The sequence below is a fragment of the Aristolochia californica genome, unplaced genomic scaffold (genome assembly GCF_029961685.1).
Source record: "Aristolochia californica isolate CCGP_79_NKW_82.1479 unplaced genomic scaffold, dmAriCali1.0.hap1 SCAF_16, whole genome shotgun sequence".
Classification (NCBI taxonomy): domain Eukaryota; kingdom Viridiplantae; phylum Streptophyta; class Magnoliopsida; order Piperales; family Aristolochiaceae; genus Aristolochia; species Aristolochia californica.
Window position 1 is genome coordinate 22,394,916 of NW_027181837.1, and position 20,936 is coordinate 22,415,851.

General features: G+C 40.8%; 3 protein-coding genes across 3 annotated transcripts; 2 read left to right on the forward strand and 1 right to left on the reverse strand.

Moving 5' to 3' along the window:
• Positions 1-2,510: 2,510 nt before the first annotated feature.
• Positions 2,511-3,612, reverse strand: LOC137953024 (probable glutathione S-transferase). The gene is made up of 2 exons (XM_068800204.1): positions 3,257-3,612; positions 2,511-3,087 (listed from the first exon to the last, which is right to left on the reverse strand). Exons 1-2 carry the CDS (start codon positions 3,569-3,571, stop codon positions 2,743-2,745), a joined length of 660 nt encoding a protein of 219 aa, XP_068656305.1. The 5' UTR covers positions 3,572-3,612; the 3' UTR covers positions 2,511-2,742.
• A 5,718-nt stretch (positions 3,613-9,330) lies between these two features.
• On the forward strand, positions 9,331-10,338 carry LOC137952755 (secreted RxLR effector protein 161-like). The gene is made up of 2 exons (XM_068799812.1): positions 9,331-9,670; positions 10,247-10,338. Exons 1-2 carry the CDS (start codon positions 9,331-9,333, stop codon positions 10,336-10,338), a joined length of 432 nt encoding a protein of 143 aa, XP_068655913.1.
• A 273-nt stretch (positions 10,339-10,611) lies between these two features.
• LOC137953318 (probable glutathione S-transferase parA) lies at positions 10,612-11,443 on the forward strand. The gene is made up of 2 exons (XM_068800659.1): positions 10,612-10,926; positions 11,096-11,443. Exons 1-2 carry the CDS (start codon positions 10,612-10,614, stop codon positions 11,441-11,443), a joined length of 663 nt encoding a protein of 220 aa, XP_068656760.1.
• The last annotated feature ends 9,493 nt before the right edge of the window (positions 11,444-20,936 follow it).

Genomic DNA, 20,936 nt, shown 5'->3' on the forward strand with positions numbered 1-20,936 from the left:
CTCTCACGGTGAACCATAGATTAATTTGAGACAATCTTCGGTGACGGGTGACGACAGAGCATCATCGGTAATGTTTGATGACAAAGCGTCTTCGGTGATGACAGAGCGTCTTCAGTGACGGGATCACGACCAAGCGTGTTCGATAATGACGACATAGCGTCTTCAGTAATATGGTGACAACAGAGCATCTTCAGTGATTGGTGACAACAAAGCATATTCGGTGGTGACAGAGCATCTTCGGTGATGACATAGCGTATTCGGTGACGACAAAGTGTCTTTGGTTTTGTGGTATTGGGTCTTGTTTTCCAACACTCCCCCTCAAGTTGGGGGTTAGTGAATAGCATGAACACCCAACTTGTTGCAAATATATATTTTTTTAATTTTTAATTTTTTTTGGGTCTGGTTCGGTGCTGGTCTGGTTCGTTGTTGGTCCTATTTTGGACCTCTTCGGGTCCAATTCGGGTCCGAATGTGGTCCGGTTCGGGTTAGGTTTGGTCAAGTCCGATTATGGTCCAGTTCGGGTTCGGGTCTGGGTCGTCAGAATAATAAAAATCAGACCTAAGTTAAGCGAAAAATATTTTTCCGCGTACCTAGTCGTCTTCGTCTTCAGCGGTCCTGGTTTCGGTGATGGCAGGCCTTCTGGTTTTGTCAGTGACGATAAGTTTTTTTGGGAGGCCGAGCGGTGGCTCGGCGTCTACAGCTTTTAGAACTTCCGCCGGTCTTCTGTGACGGTGATTCTGTTCACGGCAAAGGCAATTCTCTTCTTCTTCGTGCGGGCTGGTGATGTGTCGAAAAACCAAACGGTGATTCGGCAACGGTTTGGTGGGTTCCAGCGGGGTTCGGCTACGGAAACAGTCAATGTAGAAAGAAAACAGAGTTCTACAAGTCGGCTTCTCTCGGCGATAGCAGTAATCGGTAACAATAACGGGCTGGTGGTAAGGTCGTCGGCGGTCATCGACAACGTTCTTTTGGCTACGGAACGACCGGAATATAGAGTTGCAGAAAAAAAGAGTTTTGCAATTCCATGATAAATTTTTTCCAGCTTCCTCCTTCGGCGACTACGTGATCGGCCAGACTTAGGTAGTTCCGGTACTGCATCGTGGGAAGTCATTCGTCAGCTTGCATCTGTAGCTTCTCCTCATCGATTCCCTACTTTGAAATCGGGTCCGCAGCAGGAAGCACGACGTAGGGAGAGAATGGAATTTTCTCTCTACGTCGTCCCTGAACGATCACAATATCTCAATCAAATCTCTAGGTTATTAACCCGCTTTGATACCATATTGAATTGACAAACAGATAAGTGAAACCGAGACACAGACACTTTCGAATAATATTTTCTGACTTATCATTCTTTTCCGTTTAGGAGGCAATTTATAATGCATTACATGCTGATTTTAGGATCAATTTAGATCTTAAAATCAAGAAATAAAATCACAGGATGAAGAAAATAATCCATTTCCTACAATCACGCCATAATAAACTTTTTTGTTTTGATTATACTGAAGATTTACTCTTATGAAAGAAAATTCAGACAACTCATGCGAACACAATGTCAAGAGAAAGAGACGAAGACTTTCTCTCGTAAGCTGTTTGTGGTATCTACATAAGAAGCAAAGAAACAAAGATTGAATCCAAAGGAGATTTGATCAATAGAAGTGGAAAAAATCTGTTTTGATCCCCAATAAGAAAGCAACGCTTATCACAGAAAAAAAAAAAGCAATGGAAAATTTTGTTTTGATCAAAGATTTGTGTCCACGAATTCTGTTCCTCTCTAATTATTCGTTTTCGCCGCGATTTTTTAAATGTCTTCGACTATCCTTCCTTGGTTAGCACCAATTTCCGATTTTTTATTTCACTGTTCCTCACACAACAGTGATTTTTGCTGTCAGCCAGAAATAGCTAGCGGGAGGTGAGAGAATCCAGATTCATTCCATTCAACAAACATAAACCAGTAATCAAGCAAAATTACAAATCTAATAATTTTTTTCTATTTCTATTTTATTTTAATAAATAATAAAAAAATGGAATCAACGGGGAAACCTGGGTCTAGATATTTTCGAGCAGTGCCGGATCATTTCAAACAATTTTTTAGGTCGAGATCGCGACAGGTAAATGAATTCGATCCAGTACAGTTTTAACTCGAAAGCTGCACGTCAACTTTTAGCCGCCCCCAAGTCAACAGCTCATCTTTTAAGACGATTCAGATAACGGAGCTCCAGATTTCTTAAGTTGAAAGCTTGAACATATGGAGGGAATTTAAGAAACGCATCATTGTTGAATCTGTTCAGGAATCAATGGCGACCAAATCTCTTATCTCTAGAGGGAGTCTTTATTGGGTGAACGGACCTCAACTATCTAGAGCCATTACTGTCTCGGACAAGCGAATATTCGTCTGGTTTTCATATTCCTTTCTGCTGCTGTAGTCAAAATGGCATAAACAGGGAGTAGCTGTTTCTTATTCTTTTGCTGGATTTGCAGAAGGTGGAAACCTTCCTTTGCAAATAAGATCATTAAAATACACCAAATCCATTTAGGGAAAAAACACAGAATAAAACATGGCAGATGTAGTTTGACCAATTAAGAGCTCTGCAACACTGATACAGTACAAGGAATAAACAAAGGCTACATGACGAGAGATCCCATTACATCGCATGTAATGCATCTTTTAGAACTGCTAAAAGGAAAAAGAAGAACACACTGAGTTCCTCCATCTTCTGACGTAGAAAACGAAGAGTTTCTGCTCTACTCGATTCCGAACTTCTTCTTCAACATTCCCACAAACTCGTAGATCTTGAGAGGGTCTTGAAGACCCTTGGAAACGCTTTCCTTTTCCATGCACCTCTTCGTCCAAGCCGACAGTACTGGGAACTCTTTCTCAATGCTGAAATTCCCTTCTGTCTCGTAGGTGTAGAACCAGTAGGAGAAAGGCACCAGAGCGATATCGATATAACCGAAGCCGTCTCCTCCGAAGAATGGTTTCTCTCCAAGCTCTGCTTCCAACAGCTTTAACGCCTCGATGAGGTCCTTCTTGGCGGCCTCCTGAGCCTCCCCCTTTGTTTTCCATAATCTCGATCCGCTCTCATACATCTGTTGCAGGAAAACCCATCAAACAATTAGCATTTACCAACAGAGTTCGAATCAGTAAATGAGGTGAACCAGCAAAGCTCCAAAGCGTCCAAAAAAACTGATAAATGTCTATTTAAAGAACCACGGAGCGGTGGCGAGGGGAGGAGAAGACGAAGACCGAAGAACTCACCTTCTTGTCAACGAAGTCGGCCCAAAACTTAGCCCTGGCACGTTCGTAGGGGTCTTTGGGCAACAAAGGAACTTTGTCGCTCCAAGTTTCATCAATGTACTGGACAATGATAAGCGACTCACAAATGGGTTTCCCATTGTGGACCAAAACAGGGATCTGCTTGTTCACAGGGTTCATCTGCAGCAGGAAAGGGCTCTTGTTGGCAAGGTTTTCCTCCCTGTACTCATATTCGATCCCCTTTTCGGCCAAGGCGACTCTCGCCCGCATTCCGAAGGGACTCGGCCAGAAATCCAAAAGAATCACTTCATCCGCCATGGCTGTTCGAGCAAGAAAGAAACCTGTATCGCTTGCTGGAATGTAGATGATGAAGCAAAGGCAGCACAGGTGCGAGAATTTATAACCACAAGCGGTGAGGTCGGTCGGGTTGGGACTAGGACTCTTATTAAGGCGGCATTCCAGTAGTTTAGTTCCAAAGAAGACGTCATGACATGCGTCACCAGCACTCTGTTACCTCTTCTCCAAGTATTTGATCCTGGATATTTCAATACAGAGTTCGCATCAACCGAAGCAGGACAGGGATGACATTATCAACAACCGCTTTTGGCCTAGATTGAAGTCCTAACCTTAAAGAGAAGTTAGATTTACTAAAATATGTAATTTAAAAAATTAAATAATAAAAAAATATCAAATGTAAAATTATACATGTTTCATATATGAAATGCATAATATTCATGAAAATCATAAGAATACATTACAAATTAAGATTATACGACATCATTGGTAGTGGTATTTGTTGCTACAACATGCATTGTCATGGGCATGCCACTATGATAATTTTTTTTAATAATTTGTAATTATCAAAATATTTTTTTTACTTTTTTTAGAATAAAATTAAGATTTTGTTGGAAAATACAAGGTTTTTTAGAGGCACAGAAATTTAAAATCTACATGAGCACCAAATCTAAAAAAATACAAAATTCTCCCAAAATCCCCAAAAAAACCTACAACAAAAGCTTATAATAAGTATATACTCTGTCACAACTCCGTCGTCCCTCCCAATGCCTCAAAATTTAAATTAGTTTGAAGGGTAACCATATTTTTGTAGTACATATAACAACAATCATTGCTAGTTTGTGACTATCTTTGGATTTTTTTGTTAGAAAATTCACGTTTCCTAAGTTGGGTAACATATTTTATTCAATTATATTTAATATGGGCTAAAATTAAGTGGTCTAATTTTGGTAAGCCTACTAAAAAATGAATATTGGTCAATTGAGTAGATACTCATATTGTCTTGATTAGGGAATTATGAGAACCCTTATTAAACAATATAAATAGAACGTCAGGGTTGTGGTCCCCAACACACTAAATCCAACTAGTTGAGGAAGATCATAAAAACCATTCTGTTCGTCATAGTAATTCCGCATCAGAAGACAAAATTTTGGAATTGATCCAAGTATGTATCTGAATCCTAATATTCTAGCGTGATGAAAATTTTGGATCATGATTTAAGATTACCGTATTCTAACATTTTTCACATGAAATATAGGATCAAATCTTCTCAACAACTATCAAGTATAGACTAACTGTAAGATTGAAGCTAATCAACCAATGGAGTTCTATTACATCCATCATAAATCTAAGATAGAACCTAATTTAAAATCTCATACTTTTCTATTGCTATTGTACTTACGGTCTTTGTTTCGTTAACATGATCCTCTTGTATGTTATGCTGAAAACCCTCCTTTGGGCAAAAATTTTAACGACGAAATCAGCTTTTTATAGCAACAAAAAAAGTCAGAAAGGCAGAAAAGGAGGCAAAACCAACTGCAAGATGAGTGGAGAGTTGTAAAGGAGATATGGGCTCAATGGGGTTGACGGGGGAGAGTTCTAGAGGGAAAAGAGGAGAGAAGGAAGGTGAGAGAGATGGTGTGTAGAGAAGGAGAGAGCTTTCAGTCCATTCACAACAGCTAGAACTATGGATGAACTGGTACATACGCTTAGGATTTTCTTGTTCCATGGTAGGAATGATACTCCCTTAGCCAGATGATTTCACAGAGCTTGCTAGATACCCGAGGTGAGTGAAATAACTGCAAGAAATAGTACTAGTCTATGCAAGAGTTCAGCAAGACGAAAAGATTTTTCTGAGTAAACCACTGCTTGTTTTCGGTAAAAGAGAAAAAAAAAAAAAAGGATGACCAATTGTGTTTTACGGCTTAATTTGTTGAAATTTCTTCCCTTACGAATAAATATAATCTTACCTTCTCAGTACATATTCTGTAATCTATGTAATTACGTGATTTCCGTTAATCACTCAACTCTTCATGTATAGTTTTTAAAACGGCTATTTAAGCTGACGATGTGAATGAGAAAATATGAAAGTAATTGAAGTAGTATTTTTGAGTTGGTATCAGAGCAGGAGAATCCTTCTCCTTCTTCTTCTCGTCGTCGAAGAACAAAGTGAAGGCTCTGTCTGTAGTCTCTCGCAGCCGAAGAACAGAGCAAAAGCTCTGTCCCGAAATCTCAGTTACTGAAGAACAGAGAAAGCTCTGTCCCGTAATCTCAGTCGTTGTTCGGAAGTTCCGCCATCGCTCGGCCTTCAACTCTGTCGCCGAAAAAAAAAAAAAAAAAAGCAGGTTTGCTTTGTGAACGAAGAAGACTATGTTTGCATTTCCGTTCGGCCGTCACTGGAACACAAAACCGCTGCCACCCGAACTCCCAAAATTCGCCAACGAACCGCAGTCGAACCACCTTCCAGTGATCGGCCTTCCATCGGAAAGCGTCATCGACCGACGACGAAGAGCCTCACCAGCGTGCGACTCAACGAAGACGAACCTACTCCGTCAAAACCTACTTCGGCAGACCTTCCCGACATCACCGATGACGACGACGACGATGACGGCCTTCCAGCAAACCGCCAACCCAATCGGTGTCGACGAAGAGGAAGAGAGGCACCATCTCGACGAAGAAGACGAGGTACAAGAAATTTAATTTTTCCCACTTAAACTTAGGTCTCGGTTTTATTATTTTGCTAAGCGACCTGTTCTCGGACCGGACCAAGATCAACCCAACAAGAGTAAGCGAACCGGACCAGACCGGATTTTTTTCACGGATCAGACTGGACCGGAAACAAAGACCCAAACCGGGTCAACCTAGGGGCAGAAATCAGACCGGACCAAAAAAAATTGATGAAGTCTTTTTCAGAAAGTGGACCGGACCAGAATCAGAGACCCAAACCGAATTAACCCAGCGAACAGAAAGCAAACCCGACCAGTATTTTTGGGTGATCATCACCGATCTTCTTGCATCATGTCGAAGGAATCAAAATCAAAACGTATTTGTACTCACTGTGGTGAGACTGGGCATACAAAGTCAAGATGTTATGAACTTATTGGGTATCCAGAATGGTGGGATCTTACTAAAGCGCCTCGCAAACGGAACACTAAACCAAATAATCATGCTTCCGTTGCAGTAACAGAACCCTCCACCTCCGCTACATCCGGTAAGGTTCTTAATACTTTCACTCCTATTAGAAATAGTGAATGGATAATTGATTCTGGTGCTACTGATCAGATGACCTTTGACAATCATCATGTTGAAATTATGAAACCATCTGAACAACATATTGTATCTACAACAAATGGTACTCCCTCTCACATTATTGGAGAAGGTTCCATCACTCTCACTGAAAATCTGAGTTTTGATTCTGTATTAGTTGTTCCAACCCTCCATCATAATTTATTATCAGTGGCTCAAATAACTCGAACTTTGCATTGTATTGTGATTTTTTGGCCTAACCATTGTGTGTTTAAGGACATTCGAACTCGGAAGACAATTGGTTATGGTACTAGAAGGGGGAAACTCTATTACCTTGATCTGAAGCCAGAGAGTTCTCATCAATTAGCTCAAGCATTCTCCGTGAATAAATCTACAGAAAATGAGATTTGGTTATGGCATAAAAGGTTGGGTCACTCATCTTTTGTTTATTTAAAGAAACTGTTTCCAAAACTATTTGCTAAATTATCTATTTCAGATTTTAAGTGTGAGGTATGTGAATTGGCTAAAAGCCATCGTATTCCATTTCAAATAAGCATGAATAGGAGTCTAGCACCCTTTATGATTATCCACTCTGATGTATGGGGTCCAGCAAATATAGTCTCTCTGAGTGATAAACGGTGGTTTATTTCCTTTATTGATGACCACACTCGGATGAATTGGATTTGCTTAATGAAATAAAAAAGTGAAGTTAGTTCACTGTTAAAACAATTTCACAAAATGGTAGCCACTCAGTACCATTCTACAGTACAAACTCTCAGTAGTGACAATGATGGAGAATTTGTTAATCAAAGTTTGAAAGAGTATCTAGATGATCATGGTATTAGTCATCAAATTACTTGTTCGTATACCCCTCAACAAAATGGGATTACAGAGCGAAAGAACCGCCACCTTCTTGAGGTTGTTTGTGCTTCCTTGTTTGAAGCTCATATGTCGGCTAGTTATTGGGGTGAAACCATCACAACTGCAGCTTATCTTATCAATTGAATAGCCTAGAGTGCATTACAATTCAAGATTCCCTTGAGTGTTCTTCATGAAACTATAAGTTCACCTGCTGTGCTGAATCTGCCACCTAGAGTTTTTGGGTGTGTAGCCTTTGTTCATCTCCATAAGCCATTGAGAAATAAATTGGAACCCCAAGCTATCAAGGGAGAACAGGATTGAATTGCAGACCCTTAATCATCATTTGGATATCTTGGATACTACAAGTGGTAAGTATTCATATTACAACAGTAAACATCAAAATGATACGAAGGAGCATGATTCACAGGATGAAGACAGACAAGTGATGCAACCAGAGTCTCAGCCGATATCTTCATAGGATAGATAGAGACAAACAAGACCAGATGGAAGTGATGCAACGAGAGTCTCAGTCGACATCTTTCCCCCTTCATAATGTACCAATGGATCAATTGCCTTCTGAGTCCGAGTCTATGTTTGAGCCACAGGTAACTTCCGAAACTCAACTAAGAGTGCTACCTCATTGAACCACAAAAGGAAAACCTAAAGTCAATTATGAACCTCTTCTCACTTCTAAATCTCAGTATCCCATGCATAATTTTGTGTCTTGTCATAGATTGTCAAAGGCAAATGAAGTATTTGTGAATTAATTATCTACTATATCTATTCCTAATAGTGTGCAGGAAGCCTTGAAAGATCCTAAGTGGAAAGAAGCTATGAATGAAGAAATGAGTTCCCTCCAAAAGAATTCAACATGGGAAGTGGTTGATCTACCTGTAGGAAAGACACCAGTCGGATGCAGGTGGGTATTTACCATTAAATATAAAGCTGATGGCACCATTGAAAGGTTTAAAGCAAGGCTTGTCGCCAAAGGATATACTCAAACCTATGGGATTGTTTATATGGAGACACTCGCACCAGTGGCCAAAATCAATATTGTTCGGATTCTACTATCTCTGGCTGTGAATCTTGATTGGCCCTTATATCAGTTTGATGTTAAAAATGCATTTTTTCACTGAGATCTCCAAAAAGAAGTATATATGGAATTACCTCCCGGATGTATTATGCTAAACAAAGGATGCAAACAAGTATGTAAATTGAGAAAATCCCTATATGGTTTAAAGCAGTCCCTGAAGGCGTGGTTTGGAAGGTTCACAAATTTTATGAAATATATCGGATACAAGCAAAATAACTCAGATTATACTCTCTTCCTGAAATATAACAAAGAGGCCATCACAACTCTTATCATGTATGTTGATGATATGATAGTAATTGGGAATGATCCAGAAGAAAAGAAAACATTGCAAAGTCATCTTGCTAGAGAGTTTGAAATGAAAGATCTTGGCTACTTAAAATATTTTCTTGGTATTGAAGTGTCAAGATCCAAGGAGAGATTTTTTCTATCTCAACGAAAATATGCTTTGGATTTATTGAAGGAAACTGGTATGACAACATGTAGTCCATTCAGTACTCCTATGAAAGAAAATTTGAAACTAGGAATACATTCAGATAAAGTCCTTGCTAACAAGGAATGTTATCAGAGACTAGTTAGGAGGTTAATGTATCTTACACATACCAAACCAGATTTAGTTTATGTACTAAGTGTGGTTAGTCAGTTTATGCACTCTCCAAGTGAAGAACATATGAATGCCGTCAACCTTATCTTGCGCTATTTGAAATCATCTCCAGGAAAAGGAATATTGTTTAAAAGAGGAGGCGACTTGAAAATTGAAGGTTATACCGATGCTGATTGGGCTGGGTCAATAGAGGATCGACGATCTACATCTGGATACTTCACATTTATAGGTGGAAATTTTGTGATTTGGAGAAGTAAGAAGCAAGAGGTGGTGGCTAGATCATCAGCTGAAGCCGAATACCGGGGAATGATCAAGGCAATATGTGAATTATTATGGATAAAAAATCTCCTATAAGGACTACACATTGAGTAGACAAGTCCTATGAAATTATACTGTGATAGTAAGGCAGCATGTGATATTGCCCATAACCCAGTCCAACATGATAGAACTAAACACGTTGAAGTTGAGAGACACTTTATTAAGGAAAAACTAGAAGAAAAGAATCATTGAAGTCCCTCATATTCGGTCTCAAGATCAGCTTGCCGATGTGCTGACCAAGGCAGTGTCTTACTAAGTTTTTTACAATTTTCTCGACAAGTTGGGCATGAGTGATATCTATGCACTAACTTGATGGGGAGTGTTGAGATTTCTTCCCTTACGAAGAAATATAATCTTACCTTCTCAGTACATATTCTGTAATATCTATAATTATGTGATTTCCGTTAATCACTCAACTCTCCACGTATAGTTTGTAAAACGGCTATTTAAGCTGACGATGTGAATGATAAAATATGAAAGTAATTGAAGTAGTATTTTTGAGTTAATTATCAGAGTATGCATTTTGGCCTGGGTTTGTGGTTTAGATATTTTGTTCAAAAATTGTTTTCCTGCTCTGCAGATTCGAAGAGCTGTTGGGAAACCATGCCTAGTGTTTCTGCCATGGATGGCGTGTTCTGCAGATTCGAAGAGCTGTTGGGAAACCATGCCTAGTGTTTCTGCCATGGATGGCGTAGTCAAAGTATAAAATCGAAAGTGGAAGACGAGACCATTTAGACAGGGAACCGCCATATTAATTATTCAGCGGTCAAAGAAAGACCTATAGAACGCTCTTATGCGTAATCCATGACCACAGAGGCACCCGAGCTACTGCTTAAGTAATTCTATTTTCAGGCTGATCAATACGGGAAACGTACTCGAAGGAGGAGCATAAACGTTGTGGTTTTTCGTTCTGATCTTGATCATCCAGTCTCTCGATCTGTTTTCATGGCAAACGAAGTGAGTCTCATAGATTTCTGGGCGAGCCCATTTGCGGTGCGAGCGAGAATCGCCTTGGCCTACAAGGGTGTCGACTACGAGAACAAGCAAGAAAAGTTCGCAGACAAGAGCCCCCTACTGCTGCAAATGAACCCTGTTCATAAGAAAATCCCTGTTCTCATCCACAACGGCAGACCCGTCTGCGAATCCCTCATCATCGTCCAATACATCGACGAGGTCTGGAGTCACAAGTCTTCTCTTCTACCCACAGACCCTTATGAAAGAGCCAACGCCAGGTTCTGGGCTGACTTCATTGACAAGAAGGTGATTGAAGTTTGAACTCTTCTTCCCTTTGTTCCTTTTTCTTGGTTATTTATTTTTCTCCCTTCTTTTTCCTTGTTCCTTCTGTCTGATCAGAAGAGAAGGTTTATTATAATCGGTTGAATTAGTTTTTGTTTCTGAAGCATTATTCCAAATCACTGGATTGCTGCAGGTGTGGGACTACGGGACGAAGACATGGACGAAGAAAGGGGAAGAGCAGGAGGCAGCCAAGAAGGAGTTACTAGAGATACTAAAGCTGCTAGAAGGAGAGCTGGGAGAAAAACCCTTCTTCGGAGGGGAGAACCTGGGGTATGTGGACGTCGCCCTCTTGCCATTTACTGCCTGGTTTTACACATACGAGACCGAAGGCAATTTCAGCGTAGAGGAAGAGTGCCCGAAGCTGATGGACTGGGTGAACTGGTGCATGGACCTTGACTGCGTCTCCAAGAACCAACCTGATTCCCTCAAAATCTACCATTTTGCGATGACCGCCATGAAGAAGAGACTCGGACTTGCATGAAAGGAAGAATTCTTCTAAACAGATGCATGGCTTTTTTTTTTTTTTTTTCAGCTTGTAGAAAGAATAAAAGATTGGGCTTACTGTGTGTGCTCGAGGGAGTCTTGAGGAATAGACTGTTAATTGGCTCTCTCTCTCTTTTTTTTTTTTTTTTTTGTAAAGGCTGATTGTTATATCAAGCAAACCATAGTAATGCATTGTTCCTTATTACCACACATATTGTTCTGAAGCCCCCAAGATGATATACTTAAGTCTACCAGCTGGAGGCAGCTTGGCCCTCTTTCCCTATTCTTCCACTGCCCATTTGGTAGTGATAGAGAAGATGGAAGGGAGGAGGGGTTAGCTTCTATTTGCCCTGCCCCATCTTTACATTAGTGGTGGACACATCACAAGGTAGGGCTGTGTGCAAACTTCTCCCTGTCATCCCCCTTTTTGACTTATTGTCTAATTGTCTTCAAACTTTCACCAAGATCCGCAAAAACGAACAAAAACTTGCAATTTTTGGGGCATTTGATGTAAAAAGTAATGGGTTCACTTAAATACGAATTTTCTCTTGGTCAAAAGGGTTTTTGTGGTTTAGTGATGCTACTTATCCATGGAAGTCGCATGAAACCATTCATGCCATATAAGTTGAATCCAGGTATGTAAGCATTTACCTGAACAAAGTTGTCAAAGCTCATTGCACATGAATGAGTAGGATCATTGGGATCCTTTGGAGTTACCTTGATCAATGTTCTGGTCTTGCTTCTAATTTTCTTAATAGTAGAACCAGATTTACCAATAACATTTGCCACTTGACTATTCGGGACAAGAATTTGAGCATCCTCCCTGCGTTTCTTGTCAGAATCCTGAGTAGCAGCCACTGCATTGGCTATAGCAGCATGAATTTTGAGAAGTGCATCCTGAGCTGGACAAAGAGGTTTCATATCATTTTCATCTGGCTCTTTATCGTCTTTGCTTTTGACATGACAGTAGATTGTCAAAACTCTTTCTTTTGATCCTGGGAAAGGATCCACAACTTTGATTTTTGAACGTGTCTCTTGTCTGATGGAATTTATTACTTTGCCACTTTTTCCAGTAACACTTCCAATAACATTACCAGGGCAAAGTATTCGATACACAACCAGATCTCCTTCAGCATGGGTATCTTTCTGTATTTGATTAAATCTTTTCTTTTGGTGCTTCGTCCACATCATTATCTCTATGAGAGCGTGATCTCTTGCCAGTTTCACCCATACTAGAAGAAGTAAGGTGGTTCCTTTATTAACAGTTTGCAAGTTAAGCTTATAACACAACTACCTGTGGGGAAAAAAGAAAAGAAAGGCAAGAAGAAGAATAAACAATGCGTCCAATAAAGACAAATATCTGGCACCAAAAAGTAATGGAAAGAGAGGACTGCATTAAATTAAAAATTAGATTAGCTAATTTTTATTTCAAAATTCATTATATTTTGTATATGCCATTGTTAGGATTATAAATTCATCATCAACACCACTTTCGAGGTGTGGTGGTTTTTATCAAATCTTCTCATGGTATCAGAGCAGGCATTCTACCCTGTCTCTGCCGAGCGATTCTAATTTTTTTTCTTTCTCCGCCGAGCTTCACTACCCCATTATCTTTTCCGCGGCATCACTGTTCATCGCCTCTGTCATCGTCGTCGTTGAAGGAAGACGACAACTTCGCTTTCTTGGCGGAGCCGGTGGCGGTGCATCCCATCGTTGTTCATCTCCACTGTTCATCGTCTGCTCTTTGCCATCCGACACAAACCTATAGCTGGAGACATTTTCTCTGTCGTCGTTCGTCCTTCACTCATCGCCGCTTCCCGTTTCAATCTGCCATCGATCGCTGTCCGATCGCCGTTTGCCGGTTTCTCCTCCACGTCCACCGGTTTATTTTCGGCTTTGCTGCTTCTCGCTTCTGTCTTTACAAAAGACGTCGTCATGCCTCTTGGTGAATCAGCTATCGTCCCTTCGGGACCCTTCTTCGCCTTCGGATTGAGGGCCAACTTCTTCTAGTTTATCTCTTTGATCAAAGTCAAAGTCAACAAAAAATACTCAGTGTCTCCCATAGTTTCCAAATTTTCTTCTCATCTTCTCCCTTTTAACACTCTAATCCACATGATCACTATCAAGCTTTCTTCCTCTAATTATCTTCTCTGGAAAAACCAATTTCTTCCTCTCCTTGAGAGTCAAGAACTGTTAGCTTACGTCGATGGTACTCTTGTCCCGCCACCTCGATTTGAACCAGCCACCTCTACCACACTCAACCCCACATTTCTTGCATGGAAATCAGTCGATCAATGACTTCTCAGTTTACTGCTCTCCTCTCTCACCGAGGAAGCCATGGCTGTCGTTGTTGGCCTCTTCACTGCTCGTGATGTCTGGGTCGCGTTGGAAAATACTTCAGCCATCATTCGAAAGCCCCTGAACTATGACTCAAAGATGATTTGCAACTGATGAAACGCGGCACCAAACCAGTTGCTGAGTACGCTCGTACTTTTAAAGCCCTCTGTGATTGGTAGCCCTGTCGAGGACATTGAAAAAATGCACTGGTTCCTTCGTGGCCTCGGCGCTGAGTTTTCCAATTTTTCTACCGCTCAGATGACTCTCACCACTCTCCTATATTTTTCAGATTTAGTTTCTAAAGCAGAAAGTTTTGAGTTGTTCCAGCGGTCCCTTGAGCCTCCTGCCACCACTGCAACGTTCACAACCACTAATTGCAGGTGTACCAATACCCATGGAACTTCCTCTGCTTCCCGTGGTAACCACAAAGGTCGTACTCATTCCCACGACCGCAACTCTTCCAACCGAGGGCGCACCCCGCTGCCAAATTTGTCGCATGGAGGGCCATTATGCTGATCGTTGCAATCAGCGGTATGCTTAGACTGATTCCTCGGCTAATCTTGCTGAAGCCTTCAACACATCTTGTTCTCTCTCTGGATCTGAGGCTGCTGACTGGTTTTTGGACACTGGGGCTTCTACCCATATGACCACCGATCCATGTACTTTGGATCAGTCCAAAAATTACACGGGTAAAGACTCTGTGATCGTAGGAAACGGTGCATCTCTATCCATTACCCACACTGGTACGTTTTCTCCTGTTCCAAATATTCACTTATTAGATGTCTTGGTTGTTCCTCATCTCACAAAAAATCTTCTTTCAATTAGTAAATTAACTTCTGATTTTCCCCTCTCTATTACATTTAATAATACTTTTTTCACTATCCAGAATCGTTAAACAGGAAGACTGGTGGCAAAAGGTAAAAGAGTTGGAGGGCTTTATGTGCTGGAGCGCGACAACACTGTTTTTCTTTCTGTTCTTCGAATTAAATCTCTGTGTGCTTCATATGATTTATGGCATGCTCGTCTTGGTCATGTGAATCACTTTGTTATTTTTTTTATTTTTTTTAAAATGACATCTTTCTCTTACGTCTTTATTGCCTTCTCCCAAACTATGTAGTACCTGCCAACTTGATAAAAATCATTGTTTGCCTTATTCTCAAAATGAATGCAATTTGTCTCATGTGTTAGATTTCATTCATTGCGATCTTTAGGGTTTTTCCCCAGCCAAATCAACTTTGGGTTTTCTCTACTATGTCATTTTTATTGATGATTATTCTCGATTCACCTGGCTTTATCCTCTGAAATTTAAATATGATTTCTTTGATATTTTTCTTCAATTTCAAAAATTTGTGAAAACCCAACATTCCACTCGTATCAAGATTTTCCCAAGTGATGGTGATGCCGAATTTACTAGTAATTGCTTCAAAGCCCATCTACATTCTTCCGACATTCATCATCAATTCTCTTGCCATATACTCCTGCTCAAAACGGTCGGGCTGAAAGAAAACATCGTCATCTGACTGAGACTGGCTTAACACTTCTCTTCTACTCTCATCGTCTTTCTTACTTTTGGGTTGACGCTTTCAGCACTGCAGCTTATATCATCAATCGGTTGCCCACTTCGCTTCTTGGAGGTAAGTCACCTTTTGCCCTTTTATACGACTACTCTCCGAATTATGAAAATTTTCATCATTTCGATTGTCGTGTTTATCCTTGCTTGCGTGATTATATGCCTCACAAATTTTCTCCTTGCAGTGTTCCTTGCATTTTCTTAGGTTATAGTTCCTCTCACAAAAGGGTTTCGTTGTCTTGATCCTCTCACCTCTCGGCTATATATCACCCGTCATGCTCAATTTGATGAAACTCACTTTCCTACAATCCCTAGCTCCCAGGCCCAACCACTCTCTTCTCTTCACATATCCAATTTCTTGGAACCACGTCTTCATCATATTGAGCCACACACCCCTTCCCCTCCTCCACATTCCTCGATCCAGCTCCTCCCTGTGTAATATTTGTTTTGACCCTTTGGATGAGTCTGTGCAGGTTGATAATCCTCTTGCAGGTGCTTCTTTGCCACCCTCGGCCTCTAGTCCGCCTTCTATTGAGACCGCTGCTCATCCGCCTTCTCCCTTGGGCTCTCATCCTATGATTACCCGAGCTAAAGTTGATATTTTTAAGCCTCGTCATCCAGCGCATCTCAGTGTCTTGGGATCTTCTAGACTTATTCCGGCTCTTCTTACTTCCACTGAACCCAAAGGATTCAAATCTTCTGTTAAGAATCCTGCTTGGCTTACTGCCATGGATGAAGAAGTTCAAGCTTTGCAACGAAATGACACTTGGATTTTGGTTCCTCGTCTTGTCAACACCAACATAGTGGGCTCTAAATGGGTGTTTCGCACTAAATATTTGTCGGATGGTTCTGTTGAGCGTCTCAAAACTCGCTTTGTTGCCAAAGGTTATACTCATGTACCTGGTCTCGATTACACTGACACTTTCAGTCCGGTTGTCAAAGCTACCACTGTCCGTGTTGTGCTTTCTCTTGCTGTTACCAATAAATGGCCTCTTCGGCAACTTGATGTCACGAATGCCTTCCTCAATGGCAACCTTACTGAACATGTTTATATGGAACAACCTCCTAGGTATATTGATCCTCGCTTTACCACTCATGTTTATCTGTTAAAGAAAGCTCTCTATGGCCTCAAACAAGCACCTCGTGCTTGGTTTCAGCGTTTCAACTCCTTTTTTCTCACACTTGGGTTTTCTTGCAGCCGCGCTGACACCTCTCTCTTTGTCTTTTATCAACACTCTAGCCTTATATATTTGCTTCTTCATGTTGATGACATTATTTTTACTGGCAACAATCCATCTCTGCTTGACAGCTTTACTCATAAGCTTCATTCTGAGTTTGCTACCAAGGATTTGGGATCCCTCAGTTACTTTTTTGGTCTCGAAGCTTCGCCCACTTCTGATGGTCTATTTATCAGTCAATTAAAATATGCTCGGGATATTCTCACTCGTGCTCAGTTGCTCAACAACAAACCTGTTCACACTCCCATGGTTATTTCCTAACACTTGTATGCTGATGGTTCTCCTTTCTCTGATCCTACTCTCTATTGGTCTCTAGTTGGCGCCCTTCAGTATTTGACCATTTCGCGCCCAGATATTGCTCATGCTGTTAATTCTGTCAGCCAATTTTTGCACGCCCCTACTGAAGATCATTTTTTTGCTGTTAAGCGTATTCTTCGCTATGTTAAGGGCACTCTCCATTTTGGCCTTATTTTTCGTCCATCCATTGTTCCTAGTGCGCTAGTCGCTTATTCGGATGTTGACTGGGCTGGTTGCCCCGATACTCATCGTTCCACATCAGGCTACTCCATTTATCTTGGTAACAATCTCATTTCTTGGAGTGCAAAGAAGTAACCTACTGTCTCCCGCTCTAGTTGTGAATCTGAGTATCGCGCCCTAGCTATGACCGCTGCTGAACTTCTTTGGCTTACGCATCTTCTGCATGATCTCAAGATCCCAGCTCCACAGCCGCCTCTGCTCTTATGCGACAACAAAAGTGCTATCTTCTTAAGCTCCAATCCTGTTCCACAAGCGAGCCAAACAAGTTGAATTAGATTACCATTTTCTTCGGGAACTTGTTGTCGCTGGCAAACTTCACACCCAGTTTGTGCCCTCTCACCTACAGGTTGCTGACATCTTCACCAAAAGTGTTCCTCGACTGCTTTGTGAATTTTTCCGATCCAAGCTTCACGTTCGTTCCAATCCAACGCTCAGCTTGAGGGGGGGGGGGGGTGTTGAAGATACTGTTAAAGATATGTCGCCTTGATTCAAGGCTGTTGAAGATATGTCACCTTGATTCAAGGCTCCATTTTTGTATATTCCATTGAGGATAATTAGCCCTGATTACAGGCTAATTCTTTGTATAATTTCTGTCTCAATTTGATTGTAATATTCTGTATATGGCATTGTAAATATTATAAATTCATCATCAACACCACCTTCGAGGTGTGGTGGTTTTTATCAAATCTTCTCAAGCTCCATTTGTTAGCACCGAGTTTTTCCCTACCTAAGACAAACAACTTCAGTCCACCCACAAAAACCATCTAAATATTAACTGTACCAGAAACACGCACAAGGAGCGAACAACGCGCAGTGAAAAAACGCAATTTTTTTTGCGAATAACACAACGAAACATTGCAGCCTTCAAAGGAGAAGAATAAACCGCGAAAGAAGTGAAATGGTGGAAATAAAAACACACTGGAAGTGAAAAAGAATTAATTATTGGTAACGGGCAACAAAGACGGCATAGCTTGGAAGGAACTGGTGCAAAGGAGGGCATTCAAACCCTAAACCTAGACAACCTCAAGCAAGAGGAGACAAGAGCGAGCACCTTCGAACGTGAAGAATCTTACCTTGCGAAAGAAGAACCAAAACCCTACACCAGAAGCTGTCGCACCTCCGCTGCTGGCTCCTAAATTGAAACTTTCCCGTCGAGTGGAACAAGGTGACTAATGGAATATGCCAGGACCTATATGGTTCTATGCCCTCCCAGAACCCTCATATCCAACACGGGCTTAACGACTTTCAAGTATCGGCCTCTCGGGTTTGTTAGAGATGGGCCAGAAATGAGTTGGCGAGTATTATCCCATACTTAAAAAGATAAATTATATTTTTATTTTAAAACTAAATTAATATTAATTTAAAATAAAAATACCATCATTTAATTATAAGCAGTTTTAAAATTTTTTATTGAAATTAATAATTATAGAAAAAAAGAGTGATGCTAAAATAGGCGATATATAAATATTAGAATAAATAATATGTAAGTAAAACATGACTATTAGTTATATAATATTTTATTTTTATTATAAAAAATAATATATTAAAATCATAACTTAAATTTTAAAATAAATAATTATTAAAATGTATATTAAAATATCCACTTTTATCCATTTTACCATAATATTATTTATTTATTTATTACATGTCAATCTTTATATTTAAATAACGACATAAAAAATTCAAATATTTGGCGAGTTATCTCTGTGCAGGAAAGAGACAATGGGATTACTTGAGATTGCAAAAGAGCAGCTCTCCCACTATAGCCATTACTCGGATGACGCCATTGTCTTCCAGGACTGCAACGGAAGGGGTAGCAAGCCTATTAGGCCATGAAAGACAGACAAAGAATAAGAACAACGAGAAGATATTGCAATGTGTTGAACTGAGACACAGATAAGTGAAACTGAGACACATATACTTTTGAACAATATTTTCTGACTTATCATTCTTCTTCGTTTAGGAGACAATTTATAATGCATTACATGTTGATTTTAGGATCAATTTAGATCCTAAAATCAAGGAATAAAATCACAGGATCAAGGAAACAATCTGTTTCCTACAATCACGCCATAATAAACTTTTTCGTTTTGATTCTACGGAAGATTTCCTCTTCTGAAAGGAAGCTCAGACAGCTCAAGCCAACACTCCCCCTTAAGTTGGTGTGTTCAGATATTGGATGCCCAACTTGCCAAGTGAGTTGTATAAGTTCTTGCTGCATACTATGCTTGGTTTGAGACAAAAATATATCATATATCTGCTCTTCTTGAGTGCTCCATCGGGTGTGATCAGCGGAAGTCTATTTGTACGATCCGATTCAGATGTTCAGTTCAGTCCGGTTCGGTAAATCAGTTCGATTAAGTCTAATCCGAGTCAAATCTGGTCTCATCGTCTTCTACGTCGAGAGCACTTCTAAACCGTGCTCTCACGGTGAACCAAAGATTAATTTGAGACAGTCTTCGATGACGGGTGACGACAGAGCATCTTTGGTGATGGGTGATGACAAAGCGTCTTCGGTGACGGGGTCACGACAGAGCATATTTGGTAATGACGACATAGCGTCTTCGGTAATGTGGTGATAACAGAGCATCTTCAGTGATGGGTGACGACAAAGGGTCTTCAGTGATGATAGAGCATCTTCGGTGACGACAGAGCGTCTTCGGTGATGACATAGCGTCTTTGATGACAACATAGCGTATTCGGTGACGACAGAGTGTCTTCGGTTTTGTGGAATTGGGTCATGTTTTCCAACACTCCCCCTCAAGTTGGGGGTTAGTGAATAGCATGAACGCCCAGCTTGCTGCAAATATTTTATTTTTTATTTTTTAATTATTTTTGGTCTGGTTCGGTCCGTTGTTGGTCCTATTTTGGACTGCTTCGGGTCCAATTTGGGTCCGGATGTGGTTCGGTTTGGGTTAGGTTTGGTCAAGTCCGGTTATGGTCCAGTTCGGGTTCGGGTCCGAGTCGGCAGAATAATAAAAATCAGACATAAGTTAAGCGAAAAATATTTTTCCGCCTACTTGGTCGTCTTCGTCTTTGACGACGACAATTCTGTTTTTGGTGATGGCAGGTCTTCTGGTTTTGTCGGTGACGGTACGGTTTTCTGGGAGGCCGAGCATTGGCAGCTTTCAGAACTTTCACCGGTCTTCTGTGACGGCGATTTTGTTCACGGCGATGGCGATTCTCTTCCTCTTCGCACGGGCTGGTGATGTGCCAAAAAACCAAGCGGTGATTCGGCAACGGTTTGGTGGGTTCCAGCGGGGTTTGGCTACGAAAATAGTCGGTGCAGAAAGAAAACAGAGTTCTAGAGTTCTGCAATTCCATGACGATTTTTTTCCGACTTCCTCCTGAGGAGACTACGTGATCAGCCAGACTTAGGTAGTTCTGGTAGTGCGTCGCGGGAAGTCGTCCGTCAGCTTGCATCAACACCTTCTCCTAGTTGATTCCCGGCTTTTGGAATCGGGTCCGCAACAGGAAGCACGACGTAGGGAGAAAGAATGGAATTTTCTCTCTGTGTCGTCCCGACGATCACAATATCTCGATCAAATCTCTAGGTTATTAACCCGCTCTGATACTATGTTGAATTGACACATAGATAAGTGAAACCGAGACACAGACACTTTCGAACAATATTTTCCGACTTATCATTCTTCTCCGTTTAGAAGGCAATTTATAATGCATTACATGCTGATTTTAGGATCAAAGGAATAAAATCACAGGATCAAGGAAACAATCCATTTCCTATAATCATGCCATAATAAACTTTTTCGTTTTGATTATACGGGAGATTTCCTCTTCAAGGAACATCA